The 17,356-nt window shown below is 43.1% G+C and overlaps 1 protein-coding gene across 1 annotated transcript in view; it reads right to left on the minus strand.

The window, feature by feature from the left end:
* Window positions 1-532: 532 nt before the first annotated feature.
* LOC144768423 (protein-glutamine gamma-glutamyltransferase E-like) overlaps window positions 533-17,356 on the minus strand; it is a 104,009-nt gene continuing 87,185 nt past the window's right edge. Inside the window, exon 13 of the mRNA XM_078652066.1 lies at window positions 533-812. Coding sequence (XP_078508192.1) covers window positions 662-812 — 151 coding nt within the window. The 3' untranslated portion in view covers window positions 533-661. The remainder of the gene's footprint in view (window positions 813-17,356) is intronic.

The raw sequence follows: 17,356 nt of genomic DNA on the forward strand, positions 1-17,356 counted from the left end.
GTAATTGTTTTTCGAAATATTTCCAATTTTTAGCAAAATAAAATTGTATTGATTTATTTCTTGAAGGACCTCTATTCAAGCTGTCTTTTCCTCTCCTTTACCTCTCTCCTGGTGATAGGTCTCTATTATTCCTGTGTCTCCATCCTGTGCTTAGAGGTGACGTTATGGTTGCACTAGGAACTTACCAAACAACTATTGACAGACCCCTAATGTTTCTAACCAAGGTTTAAATGCTGGGTGGTTGCTTATGATTTGCTTCTACCATTCTTTGAAAATGGAGACATGTACTCTCAAGCTTAGTAGCACATACTACTGAAGAAACCCTTTAAAGTACAGAAATGACCATCTTAAATACATTCCAAGTCCATGTGAATCATGTTTTCATTTCAATCCAGTGTCTATGCACCAGGATGTACCTGAGACAAATTAAAAGCCTTCTTGAATTTCAAGCGGGCTGCAGCTATTAGACTTTGATATGTGAAACACATTTTACCCATTGACAGCAAACATAACCATTACAAAGAGTCACATGTTTAAAGTATGAAAATGTTTTATTTTGATACCCTTTCTAACATAATCAATAGCATTCTTCAGAAATTTACATAAAAGGTAATATTTTACATTCATAGCGGCCAATCGTCAGCAACGCAACAAGACAGACTTAAGCTGCAGATACGGTGATGGTCTGTGATCCCTTCACATCACTGAATCTATCTGAGGAAAAGTTAACCATCAGGTTCCTTTTCCCGGGCTTATAGGGAACAAATTCAAACCGGGCTACGGATCTTTGACTCTTCTTCAGAGGATTCAAGCTGCAAAACAAGAGGACAGCACTGTTGGCTACTTGTAGTTTGACTTTTAGTAAATATCAATATTCGGTTTTAACCTGAAAGTGCAGATGAAAGTAAGCAAATAATTTTAAATACATAAATCTTACAGTTTTTCTTTTCATGTTTGTTCTCAGAATCATTAGCACAACTAATGAAGTCCTGGTCTAATACCTAAACTAAGTAATATGTTTGCTGGGTTTCAGGAAATGTTTGAAGCAAAACTTTTTTTGAATTTGACCATATTGATTAAATATGTGGTTGCAAATGGCATATACAAATACATTATTTTATTATTATTTGAGAAGAAATCTTAAATGTTATCATTCTCCACTGAACCTGGCACATTACATACAAAGAGCACTATCAACCAGAAAACCTCCATCCATCGAAGAAACACACCACCATTGAAAACAGTATCACCAGTGGTGGCCGGCAGGGATCGGCGGCGGGGGAGGGGGGTTAAAATAAAAACTTACCTGATTACCGGGTCTCTCCTCTTCCATCCCTCCAATTGTCTCTCCAGCCAGAACAGGGAAGCTGGAAGAACCCGGACCACAGGCTCCCCTGAGCCATCACAATGCTGAAATGCAGCATTGTGATTGGTCTGAGCCAGTGGATTAGCGCTCAGCCAGGGGATTGGGGCTTGGGCATGTTCTCCATGCAGGCTGTAATGCAGCCTGCATGGAGACAGGGCAGGTTGGGAGTCCAAACCACTCCTCCCCTGCCCTGTAAGCAGAGCAGCCCTGCCCGTCCCCAGGCTGACACAGCATCGAAGCATAAAATGATAATAACATGTTATTATCCTTTTATGTTTTTATTTATTTTACTGCTGCAAGCAGTGGGGCAATGCTCCTCCTCCTTAGCGGAGGAGCCGCCACTGAGTATCATCCACCAAAATCCAGTAATGCTCTATCCTATTCATCTAAGTTTTTGTTGACAAAATTAATATAATTCTTTCAGTGAAGGGATGCCTGGGAACAATCTTTGCCAGGGGCGTCCCTTGGTGAACCATAATTGCTGGCTCCATGCCAGCTATCAAGGATATCGACGTGTGATACATTTACATACAAAGAATGTGAACAGGATTCATTTACATAATTAATGGCTAGACCAAAAATTCTACATTGATCCAGCCTTAATGGGCCAACTCTGGACTTCATCACCGAACAACATAAATCTATCAGGTCAGCCTCTTCTTCCATCTCCTTACATACAGATCATGACTAAAAATGACCTGGGTCACAAGGGTTAAAGTCTAGAAATCCAAGAAAGGTTGCATCAACAATTCCCTGACATTGCAAATAATTATTCCTTCATAGTAGCATGTCCTAGCAGAAACCTTTTCTATTTTGTGATTGGCTCTAAGGGATAAAGGCAACGACTCAATCAACAAGTAAAAGAGAAATGGAGAAGTTAGGCACCATGTCTAGTTCCTCTCTCAAACAGAATGTGATTTGTTTGCAAATATTCATGCATTGTTCCCATAAATGCTGTTGGGAATTTTCATGGATCCCTCACGCTCCAGATGCATCCTCCCTCCAGCAACCCGATGCCTTCTCTGCATCCACCAGAATCGCCGTGATCGCTATGAATGGATGGGAATCAGCTGAGGCACAATCAATATATGTTATGAAATCCGAGGTCAGTCAGCTATTGTCTTGCCAGAACACTGCTGAATGATACGTGTTAAAGCAAGCAAGACTTTTTTGAAAATATTTTCTTGAATGTACCTAGATGAAATATAGGTCTATATGAATTTCAAGAGTGGGGTCTTTCCCAGGTATAATAAATAAACAGCTATTACTGTGCTTTGCCGTAAACAGGGCTCCTCACCACTTCCATTATTTTCAGATAGGCTTCTTTAAATGGGTTTATTCAGAGTTTCACCTCAATCCCATCAGGACGCAGTGTTTTTTCCTTTTTTACCCCGTCAACCATATCTGCCACTTCATCCTTCAATAGGAATGTAACTAATTCCTCCTTATAAGGAGTAGCACAACTGGAAAAAGTGACAACCTTTCAGCAATGTATCTATGGGCTCTTAATAGAGCAAAGAATAGAGGTTGCTAAATGGATTTTCTTACTCTCCTCAAATTTATATGTAATTTGGCTTTCTGTATTTTGCCTAATCTGCTTTTTTTGCTTAATATCGGACAGATGTACAAGTAGGTTACCAGTTTACTTTTAATGAACGCATATATTTCCTCCTGATATGTTTTTAAATCAATTGATAATTTATTTTACGTCATCTCATAACATTCAAGTTAATCCTTTTACATTCCTTTTCTTAGATTAGTGGACATCACTCCATTTGTGCCTTGTGATTTTCCATCTGAAGGTGTTTAATATGCAGATAATCTCTTGATTTTTACGAGCAGTAGCCAAGCTGTGTCACACAGGTGAACAAATATCGTTAATAGATTTGCTCAATTCACAGGGTACAAATTTTTGTTTTACAAAAAAATACAACAAATTACTCCGAGTCTTCCTGCTTCACCAAAACGTGCAATTTCTGAGCAAGGTAAACATAATGGATTTTTGTGCCTCAAAATGTAAATCTCTAATCTTACTTACTTCTTAGGAAAAATGGGAAGAAATCACGAACTTACCACACCCAAACAAAAACCTACCATCTCTTCTGATTGCTAGTGTTATCTATCTAAAATTGGTCCTTTTACATATGTTATTGTCCTTTGTTCAGCCTGGAATCTCCTTTACAAAACTTGAATTGAGAATTGATACTTTCTTCTGGCAAAAAAATATATCTAACATTTCTAGGAGTAAGCTCTGTTGCGCCGGGACACCTCTGTTTGAGGTAGCTGTTTGCGCTTTATATATGTCGGTATTATTATTATTATTAAAGCTGATTAGTCTGATTGAGGAAGCAAGTCTCTTGTGTCCCACATTTACATACTACCACAAGGCAAAACAAATGCTTACTGTGAAATTTCTACTAGGACTAGATAGATTTGTAAGTAAATGTTACGACTACTTAGACTCTTTGGTGCTCTGTAAAGCCCTAATGGATAACTTACAAAAAAAATAAGGCTGAATTCTCTAAAAAGATTGAACTAAAAAAAATGGTGATACTGCAGCATTATATGCCTGCATTATCTTCAGCTAACTCCATTCTGCACATTATGGGACAGGATAATCTCCTCATAATTTAAATTTATAGGAATGCCCCAAAATGGTTCTTTATTAGATGTATCAGAGATGGTTGAATTAAATGGTACCGTAAACATATATATTAGTGTGTGAGAGGCATTGCAAGTGTTTTCAACCCCACAAAGGTATGTTTTATTGGGTGTTTACCCTAAAAGCTTTTTCTTCTCACTTCTCCAAACCTTAGATGTCAATTACTGCTTTGCAAAAACCCGTTCCTCTTGCAACCTATTCACAATCACGAGTGGCAACTGCTGCAGATAAAAAAGTACTATCTTGACTTTGTGAGCCAGTATTCAGAACTCTAGTGTCCATTGCTCCATTGCCATTTTTCATGATAAATTCTGGAGAATAATCCCTGTTTGCTTACCATGGGTTAGCCATCCACTAACATGGTTCTTGCTCTTTTTTGCCACCCTCTTTTCTCTCACAAGCATGAGTTCTGTCTTAACCACCCATATTCAACATTGTCTATCTTACCCAAATGGGTCTTGGAGAACTTGCTGGCCACAAGCGACATGGACACAGGAACAGTGTGCAGGAGGCGCAGGTATGGTCACAGAACTGGGTGCAAGGGTATAGGCAGAGGGTATAGGCAGAAGGCGGTATTACAGTAGTGGGCACAACACCTCTCTCACTCTCGGCAATGACGCTTAAAATCCTGTGATTCTGGGCAAATCACTTAATCTCTCCATGCCTAACAAAAATGAATGTATCCTCATGTAATGCTACTGGTGCTATGTAAAGCACTCTGCTACCCAATTCGGGTCAAGTTTGGGCTGTATAAAACTCAGTAAAAAAAAAGAAGAATTGGTAATTTACCTCTACTACACACTTTCCCACCTCTACTGGTAATGTTGTTCATGCTTAACACACCCACTGCCTAAAGTCCCCAAATACATTGTACCCAGTAACAGTGAACTGTAGGCACCTAAAGACTTCATAGGAGATAATCTTCCTAAAAAGTGCGGTGGCATATTCCCTAAATTTCAGTCTATGGTGCAAAACCAACACACATTCGGCAAACACATTGGTTGCATCCAGATTAGAGCATTCTGCAATGGAAAAGATAAATCTGTGGCACTGGCTTTCTCTCACATTAGATAGAAGTAACAAGACTCTCACACAATATACCTTTACAATGTTCATTACAAATGTTGGTGGCCCTGACCACACTCCTACGAGACTGATCTGGAACTGTGACTGACCACCAGTCAGCAAGGCGAGAAGACTAAACCGTGATAGCCTCGACATTATAGCGGTTCTAGCATCAGGCATCCTGTTTTGAACCACTCATCAGTTACTTAATGATAAACATTTTAGGGGATGGTAGAGCCAGTTTAAGAGAGTTTGCATGTTTGGGGCTGCTGATCTTCCAAGTAATATGAGTCAATTTTAGTATTTTTTAATTCACTGTGCAGTGCCCTCTCAGGGTTTTTGTCATGGCTGTTTCATTTTATGTGGTCCAGAGGGTCACAACATTGTGGAACTTGTAAATTAGACCAAACTCCCTGGAAGAGGCAAGGAGTAGCCACAATTCAGCAAAATCATATTAGAGCCATTCGCCTTCTCCAACCCTGACAACTCTTTTGAAATTATAGGAGCCAGTATAGAGCACTTCCACTAAAATGGTATATCCTGGCAAGTCACACAAAGAAGGTCATACAACTCTTATCATCACTGCTCTCACAACTCTCATCATATCCAAAAACAATCTAATCCCACTAGTTATTGGCTTCTGGCTTAGAGATGATTCTATCCCCTGATCAAACAATTTCTTGACCTCTGCAAAAGTCTAAATATAAAAGTCATGCCTACGAGGATTTCACACACCAAAGGTCATCGTCAGCAACCTCCACCATAGCCCAAATATCACAACATTTCTACAAAATGGTTATTAAGTATGACCACAAAACCCTACCATTCACCGTAGTAGCCCCACCCAAGAAACACAAAAAAAGAGAGTTCAAAACCTAAAACTTCTGCTAATGTGAAAAGGACCCCAAACACATTCAGATCGAGCGCAGAAAACAACCCCAACAATTTCAACATGACAGCCCAACCCAAATCTCTCCTTCAGACTCACACAAATGAAATATTTCAGAGAGTGGTTAAAAGTGCATTCACACAATAGGGCAAACACTTTGAAAGCAGGCAGGATTCATTGTCTCATAAACACACCCAACATTCAAAAAAAGAGTACTGGCAAAACTTATATGAATGCATGAAATGCCCCAACCCTTCAAACATGCATGCTGGATACTGCAAAGCCATCTATGAAGCCAAAAAAGACCTTCACTGAAAAGGTCATACATGCAGCAAATACTGCTGACAGTTCTTTGTGGTTGTAAAAAACCTCGGGGCATATTATCAAGCAGGGCGTTAAAAATTATCCCTGTTTTAGCGGTGGAAAACTGCAGTTAAAGCGGCGATAATGGGCTTGATAATATGGCCTTGTGAATTCCAATAGAAACCCATGTTCTGGTGTGAACATGGGCTTCTACTGAAAACCCACGCCCTGCTTGATAATATACCCCCTCATCTTCTCTCCTATGGGCTGACGTCTCCTCCTACTCCTCTCCTATCTTTTCTATGAGGAGAGTTCTACCAAAGTGTTGCAGATCTCCAGACATGTGAACATACGTTTCTGTATAACAAATGTGACAGGGGCCTGGGAAGTGGGTTTACAAAGGGGATTGCTTACAATAAAATAGGAGGGGTTTAGGGGGTGTTCAAGATGGGTTTTGGGGGATAGATGATAATACAAACATCCACCCACAAAAGAGTGAGTCCATAGCTAGTCACAAACTGCAATTCTAAACTCATTACAGTTCAAAAGGTCAAACATAAGACATAGGCATACTGTAGCCCAGCCTTGGAGTAAGCCAAGAACCACACAAGCCACTCACAGGGTCTTTAGCACACTCCCATTGAAAGTAATGGAGGCAGGAACGTAAAATAGCCGCCAATAGAAAATAATGTTCAATGAATCAAATTATTCTGATTAAAAATGTATATATATATATATATATATATATATATATATATATATATATATATATATTACATATATATATATATATATTACCTACTGGCGGTCGCCAGTAGTTAGTTATAGTTAGGATTGTTTTCTATAGGAAATCCGCAACATTCTATTGGGAATAACTTTGGCGCCGGTTGAGGAATCTGCCTGTAATTTTCCTTCAATTTGCCTCGCTGCGCTCCGCTCCTTCCCGCAAAGTTTGGGGGGGATTCGTCAAGCGGGGGCCGGGATAAAAGGGGGTCCCAAAACATGTTTTCCCCGTGTTAATTTCCATAGGGCGGTTGGACTCACTTTTAGCCCGAACGGCTGAATGGATTTCCACAAAACTTGGCAAAATTGTAGAGACTGGTAGCCCGATGTGCCTTTGCTATGTCTCAAGATATGTGCTCCAGTGGATTTTGAGTAATTTAGGTTAAAAAAAATATATATATCTGGGCGGAGCCTAACCACACATCTGATCTGATTGGCTGTCAGCACTTCATCCAAGAAGTGTTGGCAGCCATCTTGGAACCAATGTACATGATAGCACCTCATTAAAAAGCATTGTAGTTAATAGAGGGTTTTAGGACTTTAGTTACATTATAAATTATTTGTTGATGGTACCATACTCATTTTAGGAATTGTGGTGTGTTCTAAGGTGATTTTACCATGTGAAAAAGACTTCTGCTGTGATATCATGAATCATGTTTGAAAGAAAACTAATATCTCATGATTTTCCCACAGTGGTTTGGAAGGGGATCTATAAGCTAAACTGAAAGCATATTTTCTGTAAATTCACATTATCTTTCTCAGTCATGTGAGAATGAAGTCTGACATTCTCAGTAAAACATGTACATCCAACAAGGACAGAGACTGTCAGTTGATTCCTTTGTGTTCTACTGCAGCCTCCTAGAGTGTTCTAAAGAACAACTAGAGCGCTAACAGTCCTACTTATTACAAAGGTATAGCACACCTGAAGCCATCGTGATGGGAATAAAGTGGTAACTCTTAATTCCAGCAGCAGACTTCCCTGGTGAGCAGTAGCTTTACTACAGTGATCTAATGAGCAAATAGAGTGCTAACATTCAGAATTTATGGCAAATGTGTGACACTTCTGAATGCCTTCTTGATGGAACCAAAGTAAACAAGCATTGAAAATGCAATAGATCTCGCCCTCGTTTAAGTTAAAGCCATTCTGTTTGTAATGAGGTGGCTTTTTAGCTTTGCTTTTATTAGTGTTTTTTAAACTTTCATGTAAATAACATGCATCTGTATGCATATATGTATATGTACGCATGCATTTATATTTGTATTTATATAGATATACAGATTATATATGTTTATATATGTATGTATATATATATATATATACATACACATACATATATATTAATGCATATGCATATATATATGTGTATATGTGTGCGTGTAGAGAGAGGTAGAGAGGTAGAGGTGTAGAGATAGAGAGGTAGAGGTAGAGAGGTAGCGGTAGAGAGGTAGAGACTAGTAGAGAGAGAAGTAGAGAGAGGTAGAGAGGTAGAGAGTAGAGAGTGAGTAATAGAGAGCAGAGAGTGAGTAGTAGAGAGTAGTAGAGTGAATAGTAGAGTGAGTAGTAGAGAGTAGTAGAGAGTGAGTAGTAGAGAGTGAGTAGTAGAGAGTAGTAGAGAGTAAGTAGTAGAGTGAGTAGTAGAGAGCAGTAGAGAGTGAGTAGTAGAGAGTAGTAAAGAGTGAGTAGTAGAGAGTGAGTAGTAGAGAGTGAGTAGTAGAGAGTGAGAGAGAGAATAGTAGAGAGTGGTATTGAGTGAGTAGTAGAGACTAGTAGAGAGAGAGAGTAGTAGAGAGTGAGTAGTAGAGAGTAGTAGAGAGTGAGTAGTAGAGTGAGTAGTAGAGAGTGAGTAGTAGAGAGAGAGTAGTAGAGAGTGAGTAGTAGAGAGTAGTAGAGAGTGAGAAGTAGAGAGTGAGTAGTAGAGAGTAGTAGAGTGAGTATTAGGGAGTGAGTAGTAGAGAGAGAGTAGTAGAGAGTGAGTAGTAGAGAGTAGTAGATAGTGAGTATTAGGGAGTGAGTAGTAGAGAGAGAGTAGTAGAGAGTAGTAGAGTAGTAGAGAATGAGTAGTAGAGAGTGAGTATTTGAGAGTAGTGGAGTAGGAGAGAGTAAGTAGTAGAGAGTAGTGGAGAATATTCCAAAGTTTGGCACAGCACCACTTGCACAATAAGTCCAATCAAATCATATCACTTAGAGTCCTTATTGAAGCACTGAATCTTGGTGTATATTCAAATGCTTTTATTTTCCTTAAGTTTATGTACCACAGCCAGCCGAAACGTTTCGTTCTGTACAACAGAACTTCTACAGGGCGTTCTTATTTCCTTCAAGTTATGTCGGTATCCTGTTGTCATATAACTAGATATTTCTTCCAAATGTTAGATGAGACGTGAGTACATTCTTATTCAAAGGGACTAGGTATCAATTTTACCCACACAATTCGGGCAGACTTGAGTAATTTATAGAATCCTCAAAGTCAGTCTTTCAAAAATTCCAAAGTATAGGACATGATAATCCAAATCCAAATGTTTCTCAAGAAAAGTCATTTTCAATCGTCCGGAATATCGGTGTTTGGGCAGATATGACCCAGGGAACCCCAGTATGCAAGGGGAATTAGTCCCCCCTCTGCAAACGCGCCAGTGGCCTGCGTTGCAGAGAGGTGTAAAAAGGGGCATAGCCTCATTACACCTCTGTGCAATGCAGCCCCCTGGCGCATACTGGAGGTTCCAGGTGGGCTAGTTGGCCCCCAGGGACCCCTAGTATGCAAGGGGAATTAGTTCCCCCTCTTCAAACATGCACGGGGGCTGCGTTGCAGAGAGGTGTAAAAAAGGGTGTGGCCTCATTACACCTCTCTGCAATGCAGCCCCCTGGCGCATACTGGAGGCTCCTGGTGGGCTAGTTGGCCCCCAGGGACCCCCAGTATGCAAGGGGAATTAGTTCCCCCTCTGCAAACGCGGCAGGGGGCTGCGTTGCAGAGAGGTGTAACAAGGGGCATAGCCTCATTACACCTCTGCAATGCAGCCCCCTGGCGCATACTGGAGGTTCCAGGTGGGCTAGTTGGCCCCCTGGGGCCCCCAGTATGCAAGGGGAATTAGTTCCCCCTCTTCAAACATGCACGGGGCTGCGTTGCAGAGAGGTGTAAAAAGGGGCGTGGCTTCATTACACCTCTCTGCAATGCAGTCCCCTGGCGCATACTGGAGATTCCTGGTGGGCTTTCAGGTCTTATATAGTTAGGAATTAGCATTAAAAAAAACCTTTGAAATTCACTGAAAAAAACATAGGTTTCAGGCCTTATATAGTTAGCAATTAGCATTTAAAAAACCTATGAAATTCACTGAAAAAACCATAGGTTTCACACCAGTTATAGTTAGGAATTAGCATTTAAAAAACACTTATTTAAACATTTATTCTTCCATCGACCTTTACATATACATATATAAAACATATTTATTTTTCAGAAAGACACACAGTCACTGGATGGTGTCATCAGTGATGTCATGAGTGATGTCACTGACCATGTCATGAGTGATGTAATATGTGACGTCATCAGCAGTGCATTCCAGGCGTGCAAGTTATAGTGAGTCCAACTAACTATAACGGGGGAATTTCAATGGTTTTATGTCAGTAAAATTTCCAGCTAACTATAACTGGTGTCAAACCTATGGTTTTTTCAGTGAATATATATATATATATGACATACTAGCAGGGAAACAGCCGCTAGCCAGGTTCTTGCCTGGAGACAGCGAGGAGTGGGGGCTCAACTCTCCTTCCTGTCCGCCTCGTTCCGACAGGGTAATTATTACCGTTGTGCGGAGGGCGGACAGGTGAGAGCCTTACACTGCTGGCACTTCCGGGATTCACTGGAGCGGGTAGCGCTCTAGTTGCTATTCCCAGGGGCTATTTAGGCTGAGCATCAGACACAGCTCGAATGCGGTAGGAGACGGTGGCAGCGTCCCTGATCCGCTTGCTAACACTGATACAGCGCTAACATCATTTTAATGTGGTAAAGCTGTTGGACATTTTATTCCTCACTTCATTTTGTGCCTGAGCACTTTTTAAAACTGAAACGGATAATAATCTGTGTGCGTGTTGATTATTTACAAGCACCTACTAATGTGTAATATTTTAACGTGTTGATTACGAATGCGCTAGGTATTACCGCGCTGCCTTTCCCTTACCTGACATACTAGCAGGGAAACAGCCGCTAGCCAGGTTCTTGCCTGGAGACAGCGAGGAGTGGGGGCTCAACTCTCGTTCCTGTCCGCCTCGTTCCGACAGGGTAATTATTACCGTTGTGCGGAGGGCGGACAGGTGAGAGCCTTACACTGCTGGCACTTCCGGGATTCACTGGAGCGGGTAGCGCTCTAGTTGCTATTCACAGGGGCTATTTAACCCTCGCCCCCTCCTGAGCGCGCAGCGATCGCGCGCAGCCGAAATCACGCCGAAGACCAGCCAAAGAGCTGCCCGTCTGCGCCCGTCCGCGACAGGGTGGGACCAGGGGCCATGGAACCAGTAAGTCTTCTACAAAGCCTACACAGATATTCCACGCAAGATTTGCTAAGACTAAGACCATGTCCACGGTCAGGTTGTATGATCGAGAACTGGCCATGGTTAGAGGGCCCGTTCTCCTGCCTCAATTGTCACTTTCAAGCAACCTATCCCACTACCCCCATTACACAGGACACATGCACGGATAGGCCGGAAAATGGCTTAAAGTGTGTTTTATTAAATGTTCGCTCGATGCCCAAACACCAACTCCAAATATGGGATCTACTTCAAACATCGTCACCCGATCTATGTTTCTTCACAGAAACATGGCTTAAACCTCACACCACCCCCGCCATCACACTAGGGATACCTCTAGGCTACAAGTTTCTCAATATGGACCGCCCAATTAAAACAGGCGGCGGGCTGGCCATCGCCCACAAAGAACACCTAAAGGTCACCATATTAGAGCAAAAATGCTGCCCTCTAATAGAAATTGTAATTTTTAGAATAAATCTTTCCACCACAGTGACCAAGAAAGGAGCACTGATCTATCGCCCACCTGGCTCCCACTCAGACTTTACTAACACCCTTCTGGAACTGCTAGCCCCCCACTTCAGAGCCAAGGAAGATTTCTTTCTATTAGGAGATTTCAATATTCATGCAGATATTCCTGAACTTCCAGAAACAAAAACTCTGCTGGCAGACTTATCGACCTTGGGCCTTGAATTGCAGAATAGTGGACCCACTCATGAAGGGGGACACTCCATTGATCTGCTATTTACTAACGGTGCCAAAATTCATTGCGAAACTGCTATCCAGCTTGACTGGACTGACCACTACTTGGTGGAATTTCGTCTACCCTCAGTTAAAATACGTCCCCACAAAAAAACCCTCCCTCCAACATGGCGTCGTAAGTGGCATAAGCTAACTGTGGAAGGACTGCAAAGGGTTTGGGAAATACCCAATCTCACAGATGAGGATAGCATGGAGGACGCATTAGCCAAATTCAACAAATCCCTAATCGAGGCAATAGACAAACTTGCCCCCATGAAGTTACACAAACAATTTCCTATAAATAAACAGGAAAAGTGGTACACCGAGGCACTAAGAGCTGAGAAACAGAGATGTAGGAGGACAGAAAAAAATGGAGAAAGACACGGACAGAAGAGAACAGGAAGGCACATTACGAAGGACAGACAAACTATTATAAAAATATAAAAAAGGCCCGAAAGAATAGCCTTGCCCAACAACTCGCAGACGCAGGCAACTCTTCCAAAGAGCTATATAAAATTCTGGAAGCATTCACCAAACCCACAGCCTGTATTAGCCCTGATGACTTCTCCCCATCCCTTTGTAACGAAATGTCACTGTTCTTCGAAAACAAAATAAACTTAATCTATGAAAAAATTCTGAATAACCAAAACTCCAATAGTATCATTCCCTCCCCTACATCAACTCAAAGGAATACCTTCCTGCTGACCTTTCCACCAGTAACGGCTGCAGACCTCCCCCCCCCCCCTCACCAGCCATATAAAATCAGGCTCTCCCAATGATTTAATACCTGCAAAAATGATGGCCCCCCTGAGTGCCCTATTAGGACCCACATTCAAACAGTCATAAACCACTCCCTCAGAGTAGGACAGGTACCAACAGAGTGGAAAAAAGCAGTGGTCAATCCCATCCGTAAGAATGCCGCAACACCATGGTCAGACTTCTCTAATCTCCGCCCCATCTCCCTTTTGCCATACCTCAGTAAATTAACCGAGAAACATGTGAACACTCACCTGTCAAACTACATCGAGGCAGCGGAGGGCCTGGACCACTCACAATCTGGGTTCAGGCCGAATCACAGCACCGAATCAGCCCTCCTCTCAGTGACCGACAACATCAGGATGTCACTTGATGAAGGAGGCTCAATGATTCTGGTGCTGTTAGATCTATCCGCTGCCTTCGACACGGTGTCACATGAGCTCTTGCTCGGCCGACTGAGAGATATGGGCATAGGAGGGGTGGCTATGTCATGGCTGGAGAGCTGTCTATCAGGACGATCACAAGGGGTCAAGCTAGGCTCCCATTCTTCCATCTTTAGGGAGCTTACCAAGGGAGTGCCACAGGGCTCATGCCTAAGCCCCACGCTCTTTAACGTGTATGTGGCCCCCTTGGCAAACATTGTAAGATCATATGGCTTCACCCCAGTATCATACGCTGATGACACACAGCTTTTGTTCCCTTTCCACACTCTCACACCTGCAGTCCAAAAATCATTCGCAGACGGAATGAGAGCAGTGGCACATTGGATGGCACAAAACTACCTACAGTGCAATGTATCCAAAACTGAGGTCATGTTGTTTGGAGGTGCAACTCCAACGTGGTCCCCTGACTGGTGGCCCTTAGAGTTGGGACCTGTCCCTATCCCGAAACAAATAGTAAAAAATATGGGCATCCGTCAGGATCAGGCTCTCCTACTTAAGGAACACACCACCCAAGTCACAGGGACATGTTTCCGTGTGGTTGGGCTGCTCCGACGTGTTTTCCCATTTTTACCAGACAACCACAGGAAAACGCTTGTTCAGACCCTAATAATAAGTAGGATGGACTATTGCAATGGCCTCTATATATCAGCCAACGAGGAACAACTGAAGAAATTGCAAATAGTACAAAACACTGCAGCAAGGCTGGTCCTCAATGCCCCCCCCCCGAACTCCCTCCCGCCCCCTTCTTCACCAACTTCATTGGTTACCAGTAAAGCAGCGTATAAAATTCAAGATATGTGTCACCATACATAAATGCCTGCTTGGCTACGGTCCCAGATATTTAGAGGAAAAATTAATTCCATACATTCCCGGACGCACGCTACGATCCAGCAGTCATCATCTGCTCCGGGTTCCAAAGTTCAGAAAAGCCAGACAAGGAGGAAGGTCCCTCTCATATAAGGGCCCTGCCCTCTGGGACTCCCTACCACCAGGGCTGAGACAAATCACCAGCCTTGAATCTTTTAGAAAAAACCTAAAAACTTACCTTTACACCATGCCATAGGCACAGCCCCCCCATTACCACAGCCATAACTAACATACCGCAAAACCTATCAGTAGATGCACTAGCGCAGAGATATCCCTTCGGGAATTGAATCAGGCGCTATACAAATACAAAAATAAATAAATAAATAAATATCTCCAGCTCCTTTGGGGATTGTCCACACAATGTGCGGCCAACGAGAACCAACCAGCTTTTCCCCACAGCTCTTTATTGGTGTGGGTGTGCAAAAGCGGAGTTAATTACCAACACCTGACTCACAACATCCAACGCGTTTCATTTATATTCACTTCCTCATGATAGTTGAAAAAAGTCAGAAAGGTGCATGCTGGGTGTGTTAGTTCCCTTGTTTGGCTTCATCATTTTCCTCGATATATATATATATATATTTATATATCCCTTTCTCCAGCGGCCCACTTCCAGCTGGCGAGCGCTCTGCCAATCTGTATTCCTTTTCCCCGCAGGGATTTGCTCGCACACTCCAGAAAAACCTTCCAAGCGATTGACACCCAGTTCGTAGTTCATTTTTCTTTAATCATAATTCATTACAGCTCAGCCAGCAGCAACTCTACGTGTTTCGGTCTATGCTGAGACCTTGCTCACGTCAGTCTCGTGAGCAAGGTCTCAGCAGAGACCGAAACGCGCAAGTTATAGTGAGTCCAACTAACTATAACGTGGGAATTTCAATGGTTTTATGTCAGTAAAATTTCCAGCTAACTATAACTGGTGTCAAACCTATGTTTTTTTCAGTCACCTTGCTGTGCTGCATGACAGGGAAAGTGCAGGAATGCACTGTATAACACTAAACAGTACATTCCCGCCTTTTGCCAGTGCTGGCTCATGATGTGCATGGTGCGAGGCTGTGTGCATTGAATGCAGTATTGTTTTTGTGCAGGAAGGGACACCTTCCCATGCAAAAGCAATCCCCTGAGATATTGTCCTCTTTCATTTTGAGTTGCATTCTGCAACACACATAGAAAGAGGAAACACGAGGAGAAATAAAGATTTTTCTCTTCGTTATGCCTGCCCTGGGAAGGCATAGCATTTTGGCACATTCCCAGATCTACCAGTAATGTTAAATCTGGCATCAAAACCAATGGGTGTTGCGTGGGAACATCAACGTACCACCCATTGAGCGCCTCCCTGGGGCAGAGTAACACTACATAGCCATTTGCGCTAGTCTGGATTTATCAAGCAACTGAGTTGCGTGGCCCTACCTGGCTTGATAAATTGCATTTTAGGGTTGCGTTGCACATGCACACCCATTGCATGATGCAAAAAGATGCAACCTGTACATAAATATGGCCCCAATATGTAGAAAGTCTAGGCATAGGATTTTGTACTATAAGGATGCCCATCCAGGTAGAAGGCACACACCTTTGCATTTTGTTTAAAAAGTGTGTGGTCTGCGGCAGCCTTAAACAGCACCAGCACAGAGAAAGAGAGAAGCAGCAGGCCACTTAAAGCAAACATGGCTCTGCACTGCTCTCTCGTGCCTAGCGCAATGCAGTGCATTGGTTGCTGCACTTAGCTGCCCTATTTTCTTTTCGTAAATCTGATCCCAAAATGTTGTTCTTTTCCTGCTACCGTAATTTAACCCCTCCCCTGCTAGTGACGGAACCACTCCGTCATCAGCTGCGGTCGCGTTGTGCTGATGATGGAGCGGTTCCGTCACAGCCCGCTCTGCGCGCCTGCGCGGCGCGTTCTATTGAGCGGGCGGGCCGTGAGGGAACCGCTCCGTCACGAGCACAGCTCAACCGCGGCTGGTGACGGAGCGGTTCCGTCACCAGCATGCAGCCGCCGCGCAGCCGCCCCGCCCCCTTAGCGCTGCGGTGGAATAGCCCCCGCAGCAAAGGGGTTAAAGAAACATGCTGCCAGTTCATATGTTTTCATGGAGGATACCACTCACCGCCAATGCTTCACCATGCACTTCTCACAGCTGCTTTGACCTATTTCCCCCTCCAGTGTCTTTCAACTGTATCATTAGGTATACAGTTCAAGGTCCATTTTTAAGAGAAGAAATTGAAGCACAGTCAAGGTAGCAGTGTGCTTCAGAATTCTACAGGGTGAATGTACTGGAGTGCAGCTTGGAGTGTGGTAGACCACTTTACAGGCAGGACAGGAAACCCTGGGAGTTATTCTCAGACACGCGCAAAGCGTGTGATGGTTGATATCTCAGAAATAGGCACTGTTCACACATAAAGTTGGTGAAGTGGGGCAGGTTCCGCGCCAGAGACCACATGGCGTGCTGGTGGCATTCTGCCAGCAAAGGCCTCTAACATCAGTGTCAGAACACCTACACTGACAAACAGCAAGGCACATGGCGGGGTTCTTAAAGGCTAATGAATTAGATGAGTGCAAGTCCCCACAGAATTAAAATATTACGGACCCAGCCTCTGGCAGCATTGCTGTCCTACAGATTACAAAGGACTTTGGCAGAAGAACGATCCACTAAGCAGCTCCATTAGAAAGAAGACACAATCTGCTGTGGTTAGTGGTGTGAGATTTGGCAAGTGAAAGTTTTGGTTGGCAAATTAAAAATAAGACCGGATTGGCCAGCCGGGCAAGCGGACAATGTCCCGGGAGGCTGGAGCCCCAGGAGGCCGGTTTTGACACTTGGAGGCCGGTTTCGGCCTCCAGAAGTGGTGGTGCACGTTACACGATTCCGGCAGCAACTCTAAAAGGTTGCTCTGGTTCTAGCACACATTAGCACGTCTGCACATGGGGGCTGAAGTTAGAATTTTTGCTAGGACTGTTTTAAGTTCCCAGTCCTGCCCT

The sequence above is a fragment of the Lissotriton helveticus genome, chromosome 7 (assembly GCF_964261635.1).
Source record: "Lissotriton helveticus chromosome 7, aLisHel1.1, whole genome shotgun sequence".
Classification (NCBI taxonomy): domain Eukaryota; kingdom Metazoa; phylum Chordata; class Amphibia; order Caudata; family Salamandridae; genus Lissotriton; species Lissotriton helveticus.